The sequence below is a fragment of the Lepisma saccharinum genome, chromosome 2 (assembly GCF_977018435.1).
Source record: "Lepisma saccharinum chromosome 2, izLepSacc3.1, whole genome shotgun sequence".
NCBI lineage: Eukaryota > Metazoa > Arthropoda > Insecta > Zygentoma > Lepismatidae > Lepisma > Lepisma saccharinum.
This window is the reverse complement of record NC_139230.1, coordinates 153,100,814-153,126,912: the sequence shown is the minus strand read 5'-3', so window position 1 is coordinate 153,126,912 and position 26,099 is coordinate 153,100,814. Positions and strand designations below refer to the sequence as shown.

The following is a 26,099-nucleotide window of genomic DNA, read 5'->3' as shown; positions in this document are numbered from 1 at the left end:
TTACTAAAATATTAAAATATTCTGACTTTCGTTAAAAGCTGAGGCTGTAAAGGGCCACTCAGCACACACAAGGACAAAAAACAGGACAACACACACAAAATTATACTGGCCATAGTGCCAGTCGCCAGAGCCTCGTTCGTCTGCAAAATGCAGTCCAAGGTGTACTGCGTGGAAGTGAGGTTGACAATTGGGTGTATTACGTGGAAGGTCACCCCTTACACCCCCCCTTCTTTTGTACGAAATAATTGCTAGTCAACGAGGTGAGACATTTTAAATGTGAAGAAAATCCATAAAAACAAGAAAACATATTAAAATAAATTGAAATATTTAAAGTATGGAACTCGTCCAAGGAGAGCGGTGGTCTGGTCGGTAGGGTGTCTGACAACCACGCGGGAGATGAGGGTTCGATTCCCGGAATTGGTTGGAATTTTTCAGCTCTTGTTCCCGCATAAATGTCCCCGATAATTCACATCTGGAATGTTTCGCTGTTCTTACCCACAAAATATTTTACAATAGTTAATGTTATTACGAGACCTCGAATTTTAGGTTCCAAAAAGAGTGCTTTTCAGTTCCAAAAATAGGCTCTAAAAATCCTAAAATAGGTTCTAAAAATCTTAAATTAGTTTAAAAAAGCCAAAAAATGTAAAAATGGTTCAAAATTCATGAAAAATACTGATTAGGTACGTACAACCGTTAAAAATCAAAATTTCAATTTTTGGATAAATTGGAATCGCACAGACCCTTTATATTGTTAATACATATTTGTGTGTGTGGAGAGGCGGTAATACGTAAGGTTGAAATAGAGAAAATATCTGCCTGTACCATTGAATTTTTTTAAAAATTCGCTTTGAAAACCAGTAAGTATAGTTGAAACTTTATCATGGTCCTAGAGTGACCACCCTGAATACATAACATTCTTTTTTCATGTTATCCACAATCAAACTTCGCTTCTTTTCTGTGAGGATCATCTTACGTATTTAACATTATCTTTCAACAAAAACAGTCAGTGGTGCAAATTTGAAAGTTGAAAAGTTACTTTGCAAGGCATGAATGCCACAAAGCGCAGAACGATCGTGCAGGTAACAGTGGCACCCGACATTTTGCTTTGTTTAGAGCAGGGGTTTCCAAAGTTTTTTGTTTCACGGTGCTCTTAGTGTTTCAAAATCTTTCCGCGGCACCCAAATCAGAATGTAGGCTTGCAGCGCTTAGTTAGTATAGTTAGGTTGCTTGCCTTAAGTTAAAAATTAAACATATATTTCAAATTCAGAAATATTGTATGTGTAAAAGTACTAAATAAGCACACATTTCGATCAATCATTTCATTGATTGAATATATTGGAACATTTCGCGCGAGATGTAAAACAACGTATCACTTCACACTTTTGAAATACGATAACTATTCAACCGAGAGGAATATCGCTTCGTATTAAATGGTTTTAGGTAGAGAAGAACGGCGCTGATAAAATACATACTTTACAACGTTTACTATACACGGATGGAAGAATATTTTAGCTTTTTCAATTGTAAACATGCCTTTCGTGCTGTATGCTCTCGGAAACCACAGACAAAAAAGACTACTTTGCAAACTCACAGATTATCTTCACATGGCCAAACTTTGCTCTGATTGACTGTTGCACAGAATCTAGTGGAAGAAGTTAGTAGCAATTAGAACATGTCCTATTCCTCTAAACCAGTCAAGCAGTCAGCCAGGCGGCCATAATTTCTACGTAGAAAGTCAGTTCATCGCCAACTAGGGCATTCCAACTAGAAATCCAGTTCCGTGTGATAGGGGCTTAATGCTCAATGTTCACACAAGACAAAAAAATACATGTTCATTGAACATTGATGCAGCTCAGATACAAAACAACTTTTTTCTCTTTTAAATCAAAGGTGCCCTCATTTTCAAGAATTCGTATTTATTTTAAAGGCATTCACTATGAAAGACGCGTTTTGTTTGGAATGCTGCTGTGCTTTTCTCCATGCTGCATGGGAATAACAATTCAAATTATTATTATTATTTTTATTAGTAGTAGTAGTATTGTCGCAGATCTTTGACTGTGATAAATTGGCCATTTTAAATTCTCTTCACAGCGTTTTTCATAATATTTCAAAAGCTCAAGGGGGGGAGTTGAACCCCGTAACCCGCCTTGCGCACGCCACTGGTCAGTAGATTTCGAGGTTTTATGCATAATACGATCACTTTGGCTTGGCTCTAAATTTATTCTTACACTTCCTTTTTTCTGGACAAATAATCTTCCCATTATGTATGTACCGAGAAACAGGAGTACTCGAACCAACTGCGGTGTTGTATCTGTTGGCGTGCCGGGTAGAGAGATAACATGGTAACTACAGCGCCTTGAATAAAGTAGTGTGGAAAACGACCCAAGAAACTGGTTCCCGAGACGGATGACATCATAGATGGCAGTGCGATCAGTACGGCTGCTAATTTTCTTATGAAAGTAATGCGGCTTTGTTAGTTTTTGGAATATATTGTGTAGATTTGTTTGTCTTGAAAGGCGGTACGTGAAATGATGGAAACAGTTATATTTGTAGAGTGATTTGCAGTCACGAAATGGCAATAATTTGGGAAGTAAAGTAAAATAAAATTAATAAATAAATAGCATGCGTAACACAAGAAAAAACATCGCAATGTGATTCCGGACGTCAGGTGTTGGATTGTGTACTAGAGTTTATTTTTCTATGTTATTAGAATATAAATAGTATCCTGAAATATATTTCATACCGAGCCGACAAACCACAAGTGTCGCCGCTTGGAAGCTAGCAGTCGGTAATCAACCAATGCAGCCTTCGAACCATAGGGACACAAGCTCTGACTGCACAGTTTCCTCACGGATATTTTAGATCAAAGCGACACGCCACAAACGATACGGAGATTTTACATCAAAGCGACAGGGGTCCTTCGGTCCAAGGCAACTTTTATACCGAAGCGACACGCGACACATGTCGCTTGGAAACGAGAAAATCAAGAGCAACATTTCACATCGTAGCGGCATGACGGGCAGCACAGGCCAGCGTCGGGTTGGTGAAATTTTCAAGCGATGAGTGTCGCGTGCAGCTTGTTGCTTTGGTGCGCAATCTCTCTAAAGCAAGACACTCATTGCATCGCGCATGCGCGAACAACAAACCACGGCAACATGTTGCAAGCTATTGAGGAAATGGTCCAGTCTGAGCGACACACAAGCGACAAAGCGACACGTGTGGCTTATCTTGTCGCCTAGATCTGTTGTTGTAACGTGCGGTTTATCGTGGCGCCTAGATCTGTTGTTCGCACAATTAGCAGAAAACGCTTACTAATAGACTTAAGGCACCATGTCGCTTGTCACTTAGTTGGGAACTCTACTGTGTCGCGTCGCTTCGGTCTGAGCACCCTTCTTTTAAGGAGCTTTCCGACCGAAGTAACAAGTAGCACGCAAATACGCCACATGAACGTGTCGTTTGCTGTTTGGACCCTCATGCGCAATGAATGCTATTTTACAGTCTGGAAGTGTCTGTGTCACTAGTCACATCAGTGTGAACATCCCGTGTCGCTTGTCCCATTGGTCTGAAAGTTTCCTTACACTCGTGTAGATGACACTAAGGAAGTTTTGTGGATTTCTCCTTGTCGTTTCATGCAATCATCATCATCATCGCCGCGATTAGTTCAAAGCAGAAGAAAAGAGACAGTAAATATAAAAAATACAAATGCTTCAGTGTGTATATCTTTAAAAGAAATGATGATGATAATAATAATGAACCTAATTCATACACAAACATTTAGTTACCAAAAACATTTCACGCGTATTTTTCTCCCTTATTATTAGTGGCGTAGCATGGACATTTCGGGTGGGAACGCTAAGTCCGAAAGTATTGTTTATTTGCCTGAAGTCAGCTGAAAATTAGATGCCTCACTATGCCACAAATGTTTTGAAATCTGGTGTTTTATATCTTTTTTATACCTTTCTGCATGACGCAAGTCATTAAAAACCTACCTGAATCACAAGCGCCTCTTCACAACAGTAGACGTCATTGTTGTGGATGATCCAACTACTGATTGATTTGGTTTATTTTACTTTTCTTTTCTACCACTATTGGTTAATCGCGAATACGAATATGAGTGATGATATTGAAGAAGTGACACTCACAAAGAACACCCGTGCTCACGCCGGGATTCGAATCAGGGGCTTCTGTCGTCTTGGCGCGCTGTGCAAAACACTCTGACACGGAGGTGGGTGGATGATCCAACCATAGAATAGTAAGGCTATGATCCAACTATCGTACACTCACTGACGTAACAGTGCCGATTAGTAATTCAGATCACTGTTTATTACATCTTGAGAATGTTGATAAACATTTTAAAATATTTTTTTCCAGATACCATTCGATATTAAAGAGTTTTCAAATGAATGCTAAACATTTCCATTGACACAATATTAAGCAGTTAGATACTAACGTTATAATAATAATATTAATAAAAGAATAGTTTTGCGGGTTAAGTGGTAGAGCAGCCACAGACTGAACTTCTACCACGAGGACTTCACCAACTTATTTCACAAAAACTGTGTTAATCTTTTAGTTTTTAATGCACATCGCTGTTCGTGCGATAAATTATACAATGCAGTGGCCATTAAGAAGTGGTATATTTGAGTTTGGTAAAGTTACGTCAGTCAATATTGCATATCGTAGCATCACATAGCACGAGTGCGAAGAACCGGGTAGAAATTCTACCGCTGTCGTCTGCTTCAGAAGGCAGGAAGGGTCACATGAACCAATCACGGTAGACCTCTGCTCCGTACGCTGGCGCACGACAGAGCATTTGCGCGCGTGCTGTAGAGATCCAAGCTTTTCCTCCAGAATGGCAGCAAGGAATATGGAGTCCTTTACGCCGAACCTGCTCGGCATCCGGCCAGGAAAGGCATTGAAAAAAAAAAATATGCTAGAACGAGTGTTGTTAGTGGAGCCTTGCAAGCGGATCGCGAAAAATAGCTATTATAATGCCGTAAAGGTCAAACATATATGAAATTAGTCACGTTTTATTTTATATTTACAGCATTTACGCATTTTTGACATTTTAAATCTGGGAACGCCGGGCGTACGGGCGTACTATAACGCTACGCCACTGCTTATTATTAATGAAAGTATAACGATAACAGGACGTGGTCGACTGTCTAGAATGTTCGTTAATATCTTCGCGACCACTGTACCAAATATCATAGCAATTATCACATTCATAGAAATGCTTCATGTAAAAGAATCAAACGTTGCAGCGAAAGCTCCATTTACTTCCATTATAAGCAGACGAATGTCATGCAGCTGTACCGACACCAGCGCCTCTAGCGGTGTCAGATTCGAGTGGAACCAGCCAGAGAGCCCAGTGCCGTTTCCCACACTACGTTATTCAAGGCACTGTAATGGTAAATAACCTGTTTCGAATCGACGGTTATGCACCAAACTGTTCTGTCGTTAATTTCAATTAGTTCACTGTGTATTAAATATCGTTAAGTTAGTATAAAAGCTATCATATCGAGCAAAATAACGAAAATTTATTTCATTGTGGAATCGTTGCACAGTACTTTCGTGCTGTTGTACAAAAAAAAGTGGCCTGGGCAAGTCCACGTTAATATATTTGAATCATTGTCCTCAGTGGCGTGCCCAGGATTTTCGAAAGGGAGGGGTTTTGTGTACTTTTTCTTGGTAATCGTCTCTCATTTTGTCATATTTTCCTACTTTTGACGTTCTTCTTTTAGGAATACTGGGCCAAAGGGGGGGTTATAACCCCCACCAACCCCCCTTGGGCACGCGACTGCGTGAATATCCTTGTCCGAAAGGTACAAAGTACAGACTTGAAGTATGGTCTTGGCGGAAGTGACGTCACCTAGTACAGTTCGAAAGCGCCAAGAACAGAAGTAGAATAGGCAAGACAAGAGACTCTTCGTGCCCGACCCTGTGGCCGAGTGGTTACCATCGCGCTGCGACGCCAAAGGTCCCGGGTTCGAATCCTGGTCGGGCTTGGTTGTTTGTGAATGTCCATTCATCAATTTCATCATTCATCACTCATCCCCATCTTCGCAAATTAGCCAAGAGGCACAAAACGCGAAGTAAAATAATCTAAATCAATCAATCAATCAAGAGACTCTTCGCGGCCTCACGCCCAAGCCATACGTAGGGGAGGAACGCACGGAAGCAGGGTTGGCAGTGCATACGGGCCAAACTGTCTATGCAGAACGAGAAGACAAGAAAAGTAAGCAAGAAGATCTGGGTGGTATGGCTGTAAACGTACAACGGAATGACCGTGTTCTGCTAAGATGGAATAAATTTTGAACATCTTCAAACGGGGTTTGTTTATTTTCACCAATGAATACAATTCTGGTTTGAACATGTGTGCGTCAAAGGGGACGTTGTTTGGATCGAGCCACTGAATCATAGTATCTTTTCGGGAGGAGGAAGAAAGCGCAGGATTTACTTGTACGTTATGGTATCAGCCGTTGTCAACAACAACCACACTGTTTGGTGTCAAATTTGGGATCAACTTCTCTCGTAGCCACTTCTCAAAATTTTGGGCATTCATATCATGGTGGTAATCGCCAGAAGATTTTCCAGATTTGAACATTAACAGTGCACCTGGAACAAAATCATCTTTGCCGCCAGCATGTACAACTATGACGTTTTAAATATATTCATTTTACCGGGAATGACACCAAACTGAAATGTGCAAAATATCTCGGCGATATTTGGTTTGGTTATCGAGATACACGCCTTCAAACACTGCTGAAAGTCACCTCCTACGTTACAGATTTGAAAACGTCCTCTGCACAGACTAGACAGGCCTGACGTCATCCTTTAGAAATCCGTGCAGGCAGGGCTTCTGCTCGTCCCGTAAACTAGCATGGGCCGTGGAAGCGACAGTCATTTCTTACTGCGTAAAACAAGTATCTTGTTATAACTTCCAGTGCAAAAATAATGTGTGCTCCATTTGTTGGATATGAATTATACCCTAACAGTATAGCAGTATTTACTATAATTCAGCCACTCGGTAGAGGGGTTTCAATAGGCTGACAAAGCAATACTGGTAAGGTAACAGCCAATGGCTGAACACGTGAACAGCCTTGTTCATTGCCAATACATAGGTTCTGACTGGCAAGAAATTATTGTTACAAAAATGTCTTTCTGGAATTACAATTATATTCGTCATATTTTCTTCGCAATTTTTAAAATAACAATACGTTTAGACAGGGTGCGAAATCACTGCAGATTGGTGGGGAGAAGTAGCAGACAGTCGCACACACACACACACACACACTATATATACCTAGGTATATATACACACACACACACTATATATCTAGGTATATACACACACACGTATATATAATGTCATTAAATAAGTGCCAATTATTAAATAATGAAATTAAGCCCTTCGGATACCTTCTAACGTTGGCCTTTCCTCGTCCGTAAGGTGAAATTCGTGCGTATGAAAGTGTTTCTTCAACGTAGTGCATGCTTTACTTTCTATTACAATTCTTCTTACACTGCTGAATGAAACACCATATGCGCGAGCCACCCTCCTTTGCAACTGTTTTTCTGACATACGAACTCCCACCTCGTCCTTCATAAATGCATATACATTATATACAATTTCTCGCCCTTGGCTGTGGATTACTTTCCGTCCACCGAGTTTACTTGCTTTCTCTGAACTGCAAGCTTCTATGCTAGCAAGTACATTGCACACAAAATCACACACAAAACAAACACACACTTAAAATGAAGACAAGGAAGGCGATCACGTTGTTTCTTCGTGTTCACACAACATTTATGACGTTCGGCAACCCTTCCTGTGTGCAGGATAAGGGAAGTTCGCGCATGCTCTTGCCGCGTTTCCGACCCAGCACACCGGTGGGAGAGTTTCGCAAGTACACAGCTCGCAGCACAGATGGTTGGTGACTAGGTCACGTGGTTTCCGCACTCGTTGTTCATTTGTTTAAAATCACGGAGGTAGAAAGCCAGCAGCACAGGTAGATATACGTTATGGGCCAGCAAGTTGTTGGTTATAGTTCTTCTAATGTGTGGAAATGTATGTGTACGAACATTTAAAAATGCTATATGATTTCTATGGTGAAAACAAGTGTTTAAATGGCGAGGAAAACAACGAGTACTCAGTTTTATCTACTGATCGTATTTGGCGCTGCAGTCGAAGTGCAATTCGAAAGACAATACTTCCAGTCCACGACTTGAAGACCGCACTCCAAGACCATACTCGGAGGATGCTCGCTTCAAGTACGGTCTTGCACCTTTCGGACACGGCCTAAGTGCCAGAAGACAGCCTGGACTTGGCCGGGTGGATAGCCATCCTGGGGTCGGAGACTGAACAGCACCTCCGGGCCACACTTCAGCTCTGCTGGTCAATTTCCACACCTCTAGTTCTACGACTACGGTTTATATACAGGGTGTCCCACGAACGGCGCAACTGGGAATTAAGAGTGGCGTTACTTTGTAACCGAAACCTGTACATACATAAGTCATACACCAAATGTTAGCCCTGTCCAAGTAGATATTTTTAAACATAGAAACAACAAACGGGGTGCAGTGTTGCCAAATGTAAGTGAAAGTGTAAATTTATTTTTCCACAAAGCATGGAAAATTGCATGTCAAACATTCGTACGGAAATTTGGACGTCAATTTCCACCTTGGGTAGGTGGACTATTTCGCCATCTATAGTTCAGAGAAGAAAACCGATCGTTTTCGCGTATAGCCAATCCTGAAATGCCTCGTAAAGGCGTACCGGTCCAAATGGGTGTTTTAAAAAAAAATATGAGGTACAGTGGCAAGTCTGTTGATGTTTGAAGGCAACAAAAGGTGTGTTTAGTGAAGCTTAATATGAGAGCATCACAATATTATGTAATGTTACGTAATTTAACTCGTAAGAAATTATGACACTCGTATCAAGTACGAGGTGAAAAAATCACAGATTTGCAATAGTATAAAATCGACAAAAACATCGTCAAAATAGGTTTTGCACTGTGGTTAAATTAATAAAAAACAATAGACCTCGACACTCGTACCAAGTACGAGGTAAAAAATCACAGATTTGCAATAGTATAAAATCGACAAAACATCATCAAAATAGGTTTACCATTGTGCTTAAATTGATAAAAATAATAGGCCTCGTATCAAGTGTGACTTTGAACATACCCGATGATACTACTAATTAATACTAAATACAATACATAAATTAATAGTATATTATTATTACACGAATAGGTACGATAAGAAGACTGTATAAGAATAGAGATATAACAGCGCATATTCATTACGTAGCTTACCTGTAGTTAAGATCAGAATAATTTACATAAAAACAAGTGCCCTGGCAATGAAATTAATGTCAAATAGATGAATAATTGAATATTTATTGAATAACAAAAATGATGTTACATGCAGTTGGAGAAAAGTAAGTTTCTGATTAATATTTTATGCATATTGAGTAGTAGTGTACATAAATCGTCTTTGTAATGTCATTCAAAGCCGTATGATCCCATATAATCCTTGCCTTCAAAGGAAATTAATAACCATCGATTATGCAACAAATGCTAATATTTTCATTACTTAATTTTAGTACTTCGTAAATCTTCTGGGGGGTCCGCATCCTTGGACCCCCCTAAATACGTCCTTCCTGTCTTCAAAGCCGCATGATCCCATTACAATCCTTGTCTTCCAATAAGTTCAGAGGAAATTATACAACAAATGCTAAACGAGTATATTTTCATTATAAATGTTCGTACTTGATATGTCATTCGGGTTGGGGAGGGGGAGGGGTCCGGACTCCCTAAATACGTCCTTCCTGTCTTTCAAAGCCATAGCATCCCATCCCAATATAATCCTTGTTTTCCAATACGTTCAGAGGGAATTATAAAACAAATGCTAAACGAGTATATTTTCATTCAATTTTCGTACTTAATTAGTCTTTCGGGTGGGGGAGGGATCCGGACCCCCTAAATACGTCCTTCCTGCCCTTTAAAGCCGTATGATCCCAATATAATACTTGTCTTCCAATAAGTTCAGGCAGGGGTGCCCATCCCCCCCAAGGCCCATGACGCACTGCCCCCAAAAAGGTAGACCATTTTTCCGCCCACCCGTTTATGCCGAATTAATTACTCAAATTATTTTTGTCAGACAAAATTTGCGGAAAAATATAATACCAGGTGCAACCACGAATTTTTGTCTCGGGGGGGGGGGGGCAAGTACCAGGATAAACGTACCAATAATAACGGTAATAACAACAACATTATTAATGGCATTATTAATATTATTACTACTACTACTAGTAGTAGTACTAGCATCAAAGACGTTATTATCCTCATAAATTACGCAAAAAGCATTTGTTTGGAACAAACTGTGAAATATTTTTTCAACACCGTCAATTTCACATTAGCTAATAATGTAAAAAAAGCACACAAACTGTATTTTTGAATAGCAGAAAATGAATGATAAATGCATCCCGAAGATACATGTGTAATTTTCATGTACAACATATGTTTACACATATGCAACATGGAGCAACATAAAATAAGAAAATACATATGCAACAAGCTAACACTAAATTGTGTACGTACCGGTATGATGACAATTATATGATCAGGAACATGCATTTATATTACGAGAAAGTAATTTAATTCTTCACCATTGTCTACAATCACACTTTCCATCACTGTCGCCGGATAGCTATATAAAATTGAGTATGTGCCTTGTATTTTTTGCCCTTGAAGGACAAAATATGATGCAACCGATTCACATTTATTTCACTACATTGACATGAATGAAAGAATGTGATTAGAACGTATGACTGCGCACACACAAACACTTCCTTGAAATAATTTTGTCCATCGGAGACAAAGAAGTGGAACAAGATGCGAGAATATATTAGAAAAGAAAGATGAAAGACACCAAACACACACACGTGTGTGTGTGTGCTGTTTAAGAGAAACATTTGAAGAATGGAACGAGAAAAGGTGAAAAGGAGAAAGGGGTAACAAGCTGAGAAAAATATAAGAAGGCATTAAAGAGTAAAAAAGAAAAGGGAAATCGGGAGTGTAAGAGAGGAGGGGATACATATACATGTATGTCATACATATATGTATATGGCCTTACATTTATACCTGGCCACCCTAATCTATCAATATACAGCTTCTGCCCACCCGGTGAAAAATTTCTGGCGCCGCCCCTGCACTCTCCCCAGTTGTTTATACACGAGGAGAGTAGCTCGCTTTACGCTACTCGACCAATGTAACCAGGCTTTACTTATGCATTACAGGTTCTCCCACTTGGTATTAAGACTCTACCAAGATTATAATATTATAATATAATAATATTATAGACCCATGGCAGCTAGGGATGACCAAAATTATGTCAAGTTTAGTACTCTTTGTGCATAAAGAAAAGCCCCTCTCAGTTACCCTGCCGTTGCGCTTTAATATATTAATTCTTAGATTCAGGAGAATTGAATTTGCGGAAACTTACGACTTGCTACCATGTTGCTACATAATCTTAAAGGTTTGCTAAACAATTTTTTGTTATCGATCTACGCGAGAAATTCTTACTTTCGTTAAAAATTACGTTTGAATAGCCATCCTATCGCGCTACAATGTAAAGCTTAGGGCAACCAGATGACGAACGAAATTCTTTAGGGACACAACAAGGGTAGCGCCTCTAGCGGAAAAGTTTGGCAACGAACAGCCTCGTTCATGGTAATGTAAAATGGTGATAAAAATAATTAGTTATTATAATTTACCCTTTAGATTATTTTTTTCTGGAAACGGGCGGGGCCCTGAGATAACGGCTCCCATGCGTCGCTGAGACTGCGTTGGCTAAAGGGACACAAAAGTCGAAAGCCATCAACCAACGAGACAAATCAAGCGTTATAGTCTGTGGCAGTCAGTGGTGGATAACATGAACAACACGAAAGGATTTGAGATGTTACAAAATAAATGTATATTTAAAAGTGAGAATTGTTGGTGTCGAAATCTAATACAGTGATGGCATCTTCATAAGCTTCGGAATTAATAGTGGACCATTAGTGGCTATTAATCGAATGACGTTATGGGAGGCAATGGCAGTAAATTAGTAAAGAAAATAGTATCTCCCTTTGGTTCTAGTGCAGATAAAAGCAGCTCAGGACAATCTGGAGCACTTGCGAGACTACCTAGTCCCTTCGTTTTGACTAGGCAAGGGTTAGTGATTTTATGAATATGTTGTGATTTGATACATATTACTTGTTCCATGTTCCTCTAGAGTGATTTTTTTAATTAGGAGGTGCAAAGGTGTAATCGGAAATAGAAGGGTAGTAATTAAATTGGTGAAACTTATATCCAGGAAATAAAACAAGCAATACAGACAGTAAAAAAATGTTACGTACTATAAACAAGGTTAGCATTCTAATTTTTATGTTCGTCTATATTCCTGCTACTATCTTACCTTGAGTTAACATGGTAAATAAGGTCAAGCATGTTTTCTGTTGGGTCACTTGTGTACCATGCTCAAAGTGTTGACAGAAATTATTTAAATTTGGTTATTGAAAGTAATTTGTCTATTATAATTATCAAGGTTCCCACTTACCTGGAAAAGTCTATATTCCTGCTACTACCTTACCTTGAGTTAACATGGTAAATAAGGTCAAGCATGTTTTCTGTTGCGTCACTCGTGTACCATGCTCAAAGTGTTGAGAGAAATTATTTAAATTTGGGTAAATGTCTGTTATATCGGAGAGACATTTCTTCATTTTTACAGAAGAAACTACTTACAGAAATGAGTTTCTGTAGTATTTTGAAAGTTCGTAGAATGCTGCACAACAAGAAATAAGCACTTTTGATATAATAAACTTGCATTTTGTGCAAAGCGACAACATTATGCCGTTGTTTCCATTATGTACCTGCAGATGGCCCGAGCGTCGTAAGCCACGCGGTCTCGCCAGTGTTTCCAAACATGCCTTTTTTTTACCAGAATTTTATTTCTTTTATTTTTTTAACTATGCTTACCTAACCTAACCATGCTGGAAATGGTTTGTGGGGCTATCGTGAATGGTTTTTGGGGCTATCCGTCAATGGTTTGTGATGACATAATGAACACGAAAGTAGGTATTTTTTGGTTAAGAAGGTTGAAACACTGCATACCCACTCCAAATCGACAAAACACAAGCACGACGCGCGTTGATCCACAGCTGTGCGTGCCATATGGTATGTTCGGCAATGGAAGAAAGGACCCAAAAGAATTACTCGTAATGTGAAAAATTGAAGTTATTTCCATGTAAAAAGCATAATGGCACCTTCAACTATGTTCCGCAATACACAATTGGTAAGTACGAACCATTTAAAACTGAAAATATCCGACAGACATTTACCGTAATTTGTCTATTATAATTATCAAGGTTCCCACTTACCTGGAAAAGTCTGCTTAAAGCCCATTGCTTAAAAAAATAAATGAATATGAAAAGGTTAATATTAAAGGTAGTTGTTAAATTTGGACTACCACTTAATGTCAGTGGGAATAATTTGTGTGACTATAAACAAAAGTTATATTTTGTTTCAATTACTATGTTATAGTATTAAATTTAGTTTTCTCAAAGTAGTTTGATCCTGAAACAAGGAATATGTGATGTAACTTCTCATTTCCATGTCAATACTGTAATTTTTTAGAAAAATTGAAAGAAACGTTGTCTGCAACACTTCATAAAATTAGGCCTTACAGCTTTTTACCTGCATATCATTGCTAAATGTATTGTCATCACATTAAGGGCATTTTTGGCACAAATTCCTTTTGTTTAATTGTGATGTCATCAAGCTGCACATGCATTTCTTACATCATTCGGTTTCTATTTTTGTCTGTTAACACATACTTTGTATTTTTCGTGATTCCTTGCTGCATGTTCACTTGTGAATGGTCTTCTGTATAATACTTTTCTCACCACCAGCCATTAGTTTACTGTTGTCTTACTTACGGACTGCTGCTGCCATCTTGGTCATTCATGAGGGGTATGAAGGGGTTTTCTGATTCGGTCCGCTTACCATGCGGTGAACAATTTGTAGTTTCCAGTTGCCAGAAATGTCCCTAAATGCTATCATAGTTAGGTTAGTTTAAGAACTCGTAGCATTAAAAATAACATGCCTAAGTGCTTTTGTAGTTAGGTTAAGGGTCTCAAGCATGATGCCCCTTCACCTTTTGGGCCTTGCATGGAAATTCAGCCATTGTCTGTGGAATGCCTTGTGGATGGGAAAAGGGGTGTTTGCTTAAGGTACCTTTTACATCTTCTTTTCACCAATAAGTTGAACTTTTCGGAAGTACAAACAGTGCCAATTATTTTCAGGAAGCTTCAAATTAACTTTCGTAATCATTATCACTCTTCTGTAATACTTTTTCTTTCTCATATGGGATCGATTTTACAATACCAGAAACTTCCCCAATTTTGTTCATATTTCGCATACTCAATAATTTAGGGCTCCTAATGATGAATCTTCAGTTCAAATTTGGTGCTCACGTGAAGAACTTTCAAAATAAGCAGGTCCGTAATCGCAACTGACACCCTCGATTTCTCAAGAAAACCAATGTTTATCGCAAGATTTTATGTTTCGAATACTTAAGAAACTAAATACATATTCCTCATTTTACTATGACCCAAAATTTTAACTATGTTAGCCTAACCTAACCAGCCTAACCATGCATGGTTTGTGGGGCTACCCGTGCATCGTTCGAGGGGTGGAGGCTAATTGCGACCAGGGACCGTCAAAAAATGTCAGTTTTGTAGCCCTTAAGCGACAAATTTTAACCGCAGAATCGTGATCACGTGCCCTAAATTAGTGAGTATGAGCAAATACCTCCTTATTATTAATATTTACCCAACCTACATTATTTTACAATTTCTACATGTGAGCACCAAATCTTAACTGCAGATACGTCATCAGGACTTCATAATTAGTCAGTATTCAAATTATAAACGAAATTTCGTTTTCTGGTATTGTAAAATCATACCCTCATATGAATGATGGGAAGCAATCACTGATGCGAGGTAGTTTTTACATATTTTTTTCACCAATAAATAGCACTTTTTCAAATTCTAAACAGTAGTAATTACCTTCACCAAGGGTGAAATTTACTGCAACAATAATTTCCACAATTCTGCGATACTTTGTCTTTCCCCTAGGAAACTTTGATAAAATCATTAAAAAATACTGTATTTCTAAGCCCTGCGACAGGTTAAGTTTGCAGCAGGTTTTATGTATCAATCCACTCTAAAACGGTACTCAGCATCCCCGTGCCAGTCTCGCCTTAACCACCGAGCTGTTCATATCACAGACAGTGAGAAAATCCACAGTATTGAAGCGGAACTATTTTCTGCACAGACTTTTGGGTCTATATATGCGAAAAGTTGCTGCAAGGTTAACCTGTCGCGAGGCTTAGTAGCATCTTCAAGACTTGAGAATATTCTGTACAGCTCCATAAGTAAGAGCAGCGGCGGCTCTAAGGGGAGAGCTGCCATGCCATGGCTCTACCCTCAGAAAAAGAAGAAGCACTTGCTTCGCCAAAATATAGTTAAATTAATACATTTACAAATGAGGAGATTCGAATCTCGTAAGCGTTTAAGCTTATGGCCACCTTAATTCCTGCGCCACATCCCAACTGTTCTCTCACTTGCTTTGGGCCAGCATAGTATGGCCTGTGCACAGAGGTATGCTTTCGCATTGTGTTGACATAGTTGCAAACTTCATAGAGAAGTGTCTAATCCTGACCGATTTTAATACTCATTGGAGAAGTAATTCGCGAGAAAGATACTTTCCTGCCTACTTGGGAACAACAAAGTTAATATCTTCCCAAATTTATATAATCATTTAGATAGCTGCGTCTAAAGAGCCATCCAGACTTTTTTGTTATCGATTTCTTCCTTAAGAAAAGATATATCCCTTGCTCTCATGCACACAGACACTCACGTGTTGCAACTGAAGTTGACAATATTGAAGAAATTTTCTGTACAAAAGAATTGTCTAAATATCAGAGGGAATTCACATCACCAGGGGATTTTTTATTTAATATTTGTAGATGGCGCAGTGGTAGCGTCGCCGACTTGTAATCAAGAGGTCCCGGGTTCGATACCCGGTGGAGGCACAAGTGGTTCGGATCCCACTTTAAACTGTAGGTCCAGTCCCGATTAGCCTTACTGTGCATAAAGTGGACTTAAAACAACAATTCAATCAATCAATCAATCAATAAATCACACGGAAAATATATCAGTATAAGAATTTCACTTGGAGATATAATTCAATTTCTTGCATTGAATTTTAAAAATTGTATATCCACAGTTCATGTAGCAGATGTTCATATTTCAGTTGTTAGTAACACCAATTGTTACTAACGTCTGCCGTGCTGTAGTTGCAAATCATAAACAAAGCAAGGCAAGAATACAGTGTTCAACTCAGTGTAGTCTTAGTTACGGACTGCTGCTGCCATCTAGGTCATTCGTGAGGGGTATGAAGGGGTTTTCTGAATCGGTCCGCTTACCATTCGGTGAACCATGTCTGCAACACTTCATAAAATTAGGCCTTACAGCTTTTTACCTGCATATCATTGCTAAATGTATTGTCATCACATTAAGGGCATTTTTGGCACAAATTCCTTTCTGTGCATAAAGTGGACTTAAAACAGCAAATCAATCAATCAAATCATATAAATGGGCAATGTGTCATTTTATAGTGGAAAAACATTTTGTGTACATTCTGACCTCAAATCCAGGAATAAAAATGAGTATAGTTTTAAATTTGCTATTTAAGAATACTTAATGCGATGAAATGTAACATTCTTTACAAGTGTGTCAATATTTAAAAAAAAAATTATCCACAGCTTTTCAAATGTATTGAAGTTCTGACAAAGGGATTTTATTAGAGTTGCAAAAAAGCCAGCTTTTTGCTGAAAAAACGGAAATTTTGGCTTTTTACCAATTACAGCTAACCTATTTCACTTGAAGTTACTGTTACGAGTTTACAGGTTTGTAGTGACATATTTTACAACAAGCTAAGATAAATTTACATGATGTAGCAGTCAAGAGACAGATATTGGCCAATCCCAGTGGACACATATTGCATAGTGGTTCAGATACAATTTTAACCCTAGCTTACTGGGGAGGGCCTTGCAGGTCCAAAACCTCTATTACTTATATTTTAGAACTGTTTGAAAATAAATTACATTCATTTCCTAGGACGTTCCCAATATTTCTTTATTACTTTTGTATAAAAACATAAATGTAATGTAATTAGGAGGCAAAATGCACCTGGTGGGCATATAAGGCGCCATCTTTGAATGTGTCTCATTGGAGACACTCATGCCAGTGACAGTGTACAAGTGGTTGGTTATGATTGTAATTTTTGTAATTATCATATTCAATAAACAACTGCACTTCTGCAAACTAAAAACATTAATAAAAATTATTATGGATTTTCTGAGTTTTAGTGAATGATAAAATATATGTGAGAGACTCATGAAATAATTGGTTATTATTTTTTATTAATGATAGTATTTTTTGTAATTATTATAATTAATAAATAACTGTATTAATAACATATATAGGGTGACCATAATATTTTGCAAGCAAGAGAGACTTCATTGTTGATACATGCAAGGACAATTTTTCATCAGTCCACATATTGTTCACGATTGAAAAAACACACTCAACGGGGGTGGATGTTCCAGGCAAGCACAACACCATGTCCACAACTTTTAATAGGACGTCATACTTTATGTTGTCTGCTTCCAACTTTCTAAACACCTGTACCCATTTATCCGAAATACAAACATTTTCTTCCCAGTTGTTTTGGAGTTGTATTATGATTTCTCTTGCACACTGTCACTGATCAAACAGTTTTGTTTCATCTTCTAAAGTAGCAAATATATGAACATTTACTAATTTCTCAGGAATTGTTGACATACTAATTTGGATATCACGCCAATCAGGTGTACTCTGCAGCAGGACCCACTGAAAATCTCTGCTCCACCATAACTAGTTTTCCATTTTTCAAGGTATTCCAAGCAGGTTTTGTAAAAAATATCAACAGTGGCTAGAAATTCTTCACTTCTAATATAACCCTTCTAAAGGGTACAAATGGGTTCTAACCCAAGTAGTAACAAATCTTTCTTCTTGTCTTCCCATCAGTTTCTTCTTTAATAAGGAAATGTGGCATGAAGACACTGTGGCTAGTATGTCATCCCTCTCTATCATAAGTATTGTCTCTTCAAACATCTGACATTGATCAATCACAAACATTAGATAGTTTAAAAGTAGGATCACAAAATAGTTTTTTAAAAAAATAAGGGGAGGCTTTTCTTGCGAAAGCAAGTAGGAACGCAGTCCTGCAAAAATATTTAAGATTCTTTTCAGTGCTGGTCCTAATGTCAAGAAACGGGTATTTCCATGTTCCAGAAGTTTTGCATATTCCACACCAGCAAAACTGCAAAAATCTTTAAGTTGTTCTACACGAACTGTGTACGCATGAAAAAAAAAAGGTAAAGTGTTCCCCTGTGCTTAGCACCACGCTATGAAGGCGTATAGGGGGTGTGGGGGTAACGCCCCACACTTTCTTGATCCGGTCGTGAGTGGGGGTGATGTGATCAGCATCACGCCGCTGCCCGCTTTTACCCCCCAGGGTTTCCCCCAGGTACCCATGTTATTCGACACTGGGTGGGCGCTGGGGCCGCTTCCATCATTAGAATACAATTTCACAGCAAAACTTTCAATATCGTAAGGAAGACAGTCCACGGCAAACAATTGTGAATGGTATGTGTGCCACAACCTATTCCAATTAGTTCCTTGCCGATTTGAGGGTGAAGCCTTTGCCACACATTGTTTTTTCCACGCCTATTTACACCTCCGAAGTTTGTATTAGTGTTATCGGCACAAAGTCCCACAACTTTATCTTGCAAATTATATGTTTCGATTACCTTCGTCAACAGTGAGCATTGCAGTTCAGAACATTCACCCAGCAGTGATGCAAATGCAAGATTTTTTGTGTGAATACCAGTCGCAGGAAGGAAATATCTTAATAACGCAGGGAACAGTTTCTCAGATTTCATGTTAGAAGCACCAATACTTAGCGTAACACTCGAGCAAGATGCCAAATTATTCCTCACATCCTCCAAAGATAACGGTGCCAACACGTTACACACAAACGCTTCACTCTTAGTCTGAGCCGCGGAATATTTCGGTTCATAAAGCTTCTTTATTAACTTCGATGTGAAGTCATTTGATCGAAAGCTATGTCCATGTTTCACACTATGATACGCAAAAAACTCCTTCACTAGCGGAAACTTTCTCGTCTTGCACTTTCTCAAAGAGTGATGCGACACTAGAGGTGCTACATTTTGCTTTTTCAGCCTCTTTGTGGCCTCTTTGTGTTCCTTTGAAACAACGTGTTGGTTAATGTCACTTCTTCTGCCATGAGAGATTGAAAAACGTACACCACATATGTGGCCGCGGTGGCTCAGTCGGTAACGCGTCTGACTACCATGCTCAAGGTCCCGGGTTCGATCCCCGGCCGGTTCAAATCCGGGAACTTTTCTAATGGTGGAAGCGGCCCCGGTGCCTACCCAGCATAGAATAACATGGGTACCTGGGGGAAACCCTGGGGGTAAAGGCGGTCAGGGGCGTGTTGCTGATCACATCACCCCCACTCATGACCAGATCAAGAAAGTGTGGGGCGTTACCCCCACACCCCCTATACGCCTTCATGGCATGGTGCTATGCACAGGGGAACACTTTACCTTTTTTTTTTTTACATATCTGACATGCAAGATGAGAATTATCTTTTGAGTTTGAGTATAAACAAAGAAATTTTAATTCTTCTTGCATGTCTGAATTGAAACTGCACGATCACTTCTTGGCCATGCTTATTCTCACGGAACACGCATAAAACAAAACCAGCCGCGGCACGAGCTAACTTCACAATGCAAACTACTCGACGACAATGATTTGGTTTATGCTTACCGCCGATCGACGACAATGAACAGAACATTTCGATTGTTATGAAGTGCTTAAAAAACAGTCAGCTGTGTTGTCAAGGTGTGATGTTGCAATACTGCTATTGCATCACTTTTTTAGTTGAAATATCTCCCAAATTTAGAATTTTGTTTGACATTAACTTTTAGACTGTTGTTAAATGGGACAAATAGCGCTTTTTAAATAAAATGAATGGGATGGCCGGGACACGCCTCGAAAACGGGATGTATGGTCACCCTAAACATATATAATCAACACAGGAATCAGTGATTCAATTATAAAATGGTTTCTTGAAATTTTGTGATAAAACAAAGTGAGGCCTGTGAGCTGCCCCCCTTTTCCGGTATGTAAGTTTCTCGTATGGCGTGGGTAAGCTGGGGTTGAAACTAAACGTGAAGTCCTAATGAGCACATCTGACCATGAACTTGACGTAAACATTCTTTTACATGTTTGGGTCTCAATTTAAATGTTGATGTCATAAAATATGAAACAATTGTTAATATCAAAATATTAAGCTGCAAGTGTAGCTTGTCTTTTCTCAGGGAACTTTCAGAGTGAAACAACAAGTGACATGTGTCACTTGGAAGCAGAAATCCATTCAACCTTTTTAACTAAAGTGCGACAATGTCACTTGCATGTTGCTCGGACTATACTGTCTTCTCAATGGCATGCATCGTGCACGGTTGCATCGGTCTGTTTTTCTTACATGCATGGTGAATGTTTTGCTTTATACTGAAGAAGTCTATGTCGCTTGTCATCTGTGACTTCAGTCTGAAAGCTCCTTCAATGGCACGCATAATGTTGCCTTCATCTTGTTTGTGCATATGGTGGATGCTTGCTTACAGAGTGAAGGTGTCCATGTCACTTGTCACTTCAATAGGATTCCCTCCTCATGCACTGTCATGTGTTGCTTCTGTCTGAATATTCTCTGTACTTAACAAGATTGTTAGCTACTTCATCAGAGATTAAGATTTCATTTAGCCTGTAAATCACAGAGAACAAATTGCAAGTACTGTTGATGGAAAAGGCCTGCTTTTTGATAGAATGTTCCTTTTATAATCATGAATGGGCCTCTGGAGTGGAATAAAGTAATGCTGTTGCCTTGTAATAAGAAGGGGTCTAAGGTTCAATCCTCAGTGGAGGTAGAGTGCTCTGGATCTCATTTCAAACTGTAGGTCCACTCGAGATTTATTTTTTAATTTTCCCCCATTTGCGGCCAGTCTTATTTGCTTCTACTTCAGTTTTAGTGCCAGTGTTTTTCAACCGACGGGCCGCAAACGTTCCATTGCACCCAGGGGTTGACGACAAATTTAAAACTAATTTTATATTTGACATCAAGTCTATACATATTTGAACTATGATTATGCCATACTTGATATATGAATATTAATTAAGGTTGCATATTAATTTCCATATAAACTTTAAAGATTAGAAATATATTTATGAGTGAAATTGTTGGGATCAGGACATCAACTTGTAAGAAATAAATTTACTGCGCTGTGGTCTCTCAAAGGTCGAGAACCACTGCAACAAGCAGCCAAAATACATAACTCGTTGCTCTGTGACCAGGTTTAGCAGCCATTGAACCAAATTATACATGATGTACTGGACAGCCAAAATACAAATATGTATTACTAAACACAAAATTTAATATAAAGAAATTTGATACTAGATTTTCAAAAGGTAGAGCAGTATTTTCTCTTTTACTTCATGTACGTGTTCGTATAACAAATTCAAGCATTGAAAATCATATCATATATATATACTATTAGGTTCTATTAAAAACACATACAAAACTACTCTAGTTGTGTGAATATGTTTATATAACATAGATATATTTAATAAGCCTACCGAAATATGAAGATAACACTTGGAAAGAACCGCCCATTCAAAAAAGCCAGCTTTCTTGAAAACACTGTTTTTGTCTAGCTACGAATTTCATATTGTAAATTGTATTTTATATTTAGAAATGAGTGTCTATTTTACAGGAGGGAGATAAACGAAAAGCATGGAACAGGAAAAATACTGCCAACTCCTGTATTTTCATTGATTTGAGACTTTTGTGAAAAAACAATGTTTTTTCCCAAAAAAGCAGTTTTTTTCCGACCACTTCAACTCTACATTTTATGCTATTTTAGTTTTTCCTAGCTGATTACCCAGCATTGCCAAGGTATTTATTTATCCCAATCTTGTATTAGACAGAAAAATAATGAATTCTAACTATAGTGTAAAATTTAACTCATTTTAAATGTTATCGTGAATGTCACCAATTAGTTTAGTGACTCCAAAAACTATGGATTTCACACTAATCTAGGTCATTTGTGGCATTTCATTTTTCACCCCCTCTCACACCCCATGCTGATAGGTGATGAACTTGAAGTGAAACCACATTGGGAGTGTCACGAAAACTATGGGTTCCACGCTATCATTGTGCGGGATTGCATAGAGTCACCGATGTCTGTTTGAGCGGAATTTAATATCAGTCGTTTTTTATTATTTTTACATGTCACCCTTTCCCACCCCACCCCTAGGGGTGTCTTACCCCCAATATGTTATTTCCACATTGCAAATGATACGTGTTCTAGGTTTAGTTGAAATTGCTCCAGGTGTTCGAGAGTTATGCCGGAACAAACAAACATACACACCCACGCACATCAGGGTTGGCATTTTACCTGGTTTTTATTTAAAAACCCAATCTGGGTGGGTTTTTGGGTTTTTTCAGATAAAACCCAGGCAAAACATGGTTTTATTGGGCTTTTTCAGGTTATGTTTATAGAGGGTGTTTCTAAAGGTCGTTTACAACGCTTAGGAGGTGATTCCTCACACGAAAACAAGCAAAAAGTGTGAGTTCTATTTTTACAACTGAGGCTTCGTTTTCGAGATAGGAGCCTCGCAAAAGGTGACAAAGTGAATGTCACACCTAACTGGGATGAATACTATCACAGATAGAGAGGCGGTTCCAAGGGAATCATCAAGGAATTGTATGTGCTCAGTCCCGAAGTCACTATGAAAAGTTCACTGCACGCATGCGCAATGGAATCCTCAAAGGAATTGGGGATTTCCAGCAAGAACAATGCATGGAAAGTGTATGTAACGCAGCAAGAAGGACCGTGACAATGAGAAATGTGTTAAAGACAACACATCCCGACCTCAAACATCAAAACATGAACACAAAATCCGAAAAGTTGAGCACGGTTGCATACCCCAGTTACACGCGAGGAATGAACAAATCATGTCATGTGGCATACGAGAGACACATTACTCCACCAGGAGGAGGGAAAGAAAAACACAATATCAGATGATTGTGACAATGTGTATTTTTACATGCGACAACTACATAATATCCCCCCTCCCCCCCACACACACAACAAACAACAAATGCTTCAAATGTCTTATGCACAGACAGTGCATGTCACTGTACACAAACTGAAGATGTCACTTTTACCACAAAAAGGGGGTGGGGAGCAATTCTAAGAGTGTTCTCACTGGGATTTGCCGAGGGCGATAATCACAGAGGTTTTCAAAATGTCTGCCGTTCACTTCTACGCAGAGATGATAGCGACGAATCAAGGATTGTCGAGTATGAGCAAACAAGCCAGGTGTATCTGCTACCGTCACGGCGGCGACGTTGGTGCGAGCAAAGAGGTCCTCAGCTGCTGTGACAGGTGTGTCGTATACGGGGTTTTTCATTTCTCCCCAGAAGAAAAAATCGAGAGGGTTGAGATCTGGCAACCTCGGTGGCCAAGGCACAGGCTCATCCCTACCAATGAACCTATTGCAAAACATGTCATGCAGGAAATGTCGTACATTTCGATCGAAATGAGCTGGTGCCCCATCGTGTTGGTACCACATTTCTTGCCGCAGTGCCAAAGGTACGGTCTCCAACAGTTCAGGCAGAACCTCACTAAGAAATGCATGATTCGTGCGACCATTCATGCGAACAGGGAGAATGTATAGTCCAATTAAATGATCATGTACTATTCCGCACCACACATTCACTGAAAACCTATGCTGGTGATGGACCACAAAAAGTGCATGTGGGTTGTCAAAGTCCCAGACATGACTGTTTCTACTATTGAAGACATCCATCCTGGTGAAAATGGCTTCATCTGTCCACAATACCTTTGCCCCGAAGTGAGGGTTTGTGTCCAGCTGATGCAACAACCATTGGCAAAACTCCATACGAGGTCGAAAGTCATGAGGTAACAGTTCTTGTACTTTCTGCAGTTTAAAAGGGTGCATTCCTTCCTCTGACAACACTCGTCAAACACACATGAGACGTGTTTCGTGCCCAAGCGAGCATGCACGTACTGGTGCCAGGATGTTCTTCGACCGCTGTTAACACATCTTCTGCAAACTGATGTGTGCGTACATTTTGGGGTCTTCCAACTTCTTGCTGCGGTGGTAACACTGACCCTGTTTCATGTAGTCGACTGTCCACTACCTGAAAGAAGGTGTGAGATGTTAATGTCTATGTGGAAAGCGTTCTCCATAAAGACGCCTTGCCTCACGGCTATTACCACGTGCCTCCCCATACATGAGATGCATGTCTGCTAGCTGCTTGCTCGTATACACAGCCATCTGTGTAATAGGGACCTGGAACTGCAAAGTATCATTTTTGTTTAAGACTGGCACACTGCACAAATTGGCCGTATCACCATACGAACACCACAGACCAATTGTTGCGATACTTGAGTTGCCCACTCCACCACGTCAACTTCTTTCAATACAACATACTAGTACTCTTCAATGCGTATGACAACCTAGAGTGAACTGCTGATCATATCCCAGCACCTGCAACACGACTAGGATGACTGCTGGAGAGAACCAACCCTTCGAGCTCCTCTCGTGGGTACAGCAGTCATGAAGGTCAAACGTAGACTATGAGAGCCAGATTTGCCTGCGCAGCGCTTCCAAAACTGTGAGTGATCGTGTGCGAACACTCTTGGTATTGCTCCCCACCCCATTTGTGTGGTGAAAGTGACATCTTCAGTTGGTGTACAGTGACGCGCACTGTCTGTGCATAAGACATTGTAGCATTTGTTGTTTGTTGTGTGTGTGGGGGGGGGGGATATTACGTAGTTGTCGCGTGTAAAAATACACGTTGTCGCAATCATCTGATATTGTGTTTTTCTTTCCATCCTCCTGGTGGAGTAATGTGTGTCTCATATGCCACATGACATGATTCGTTCATTCCAACCTTGCTCATGTTTTGATGTTTGAGGTCGGGATGTGTTGTCTTTAACGCATTTCTCATTGTCATGGTCATTCTTGCTGCGTTACATACACTTTCCATGCATTGTTCTTGCTGGAAATCCCCAATTCCTTTGAGGATTCCATTGCGCATGCGTGCAGTGAACTTTTCATAGTGACTTTGGGACTGAGCTCATACAATTCCTTGATGATTCCCTTGGAACCGCCTCTCTGTCTGTGATAGTATTCGTCCCAGTTAGGTGTGACATTCACTTTGTCACCTTTTGCAAGGCTCCTATCTCGGAAATGAAGCCTTGTCGTAAAAATGGAACTCACACCTTTTGCTTGTTTTCATGTGAGGAATCACCCCCCAAGCATTGTAAACGACCTTTAGAAACACCCTGTGTGTATATATATATATATTATATTAAAAATGGAATACATTTTTCTCTGATAGTAATATATTGGAACATTCAATTGGTATTGTTTTAGTTCACTGAGTCAAAAACTATTTAATATTTTCTGTTAACATAGTTAAGAATTGACGATCAAGGTCTCACACCTTGAAATGATTAAACTAAAAACATACATAACTCATATAAAAATTCAATATGCTGACCAAGGCAGTAATTAAATTTTATTATAAAGCATAAACTAAACGTAACGTACAATAGGTACTTTGTACTTGGTGCAGAGTATGAAGAAAACCTTGCTATAAGGTTGAAACGTTATGTTTAGTTTATGTTTTATAATAAAATTAAATTACTGCCTTGGTCAGCATATTGAATTTTTATATCATGGAAACAAGGCTTAATGGTGTTATACATAACCCGTACCACAACAGACCATTGAGGGTCCAGGCCTACCTACGGACTGCCGGCCACACTCC

The 26,099-nt window shown here is 39.3% G+C and overlaps 1 protein-coding gene across 1 annotated transcript in view; it reads left to right on the top strand.

Annotated features, from left to right (window-relative positions):
- Positions 1 to 11,925: 11,925 nt before the first annotated feature.
- LOC145984151 (tumor suppressor candidate 2-like) overlaps positions 11,926 to 26,099 on the top strand; it is a 44,604-nt gene continuing 30,430 nt past the window's right edge. Inside the window, exon 1 of the mRNA XM_083117618.1 lies at positions 11,926 to 12,218. Within this exon, the coding sequence (XP_082973744.1) occupies positions 12,088 to 12,218 (131 nt within the window). The 5' untranslated portion in view covers positions 11,926 to 12,087. The remainder of the gene's footprint in view (positions 12,219 to 26,099) is intronic.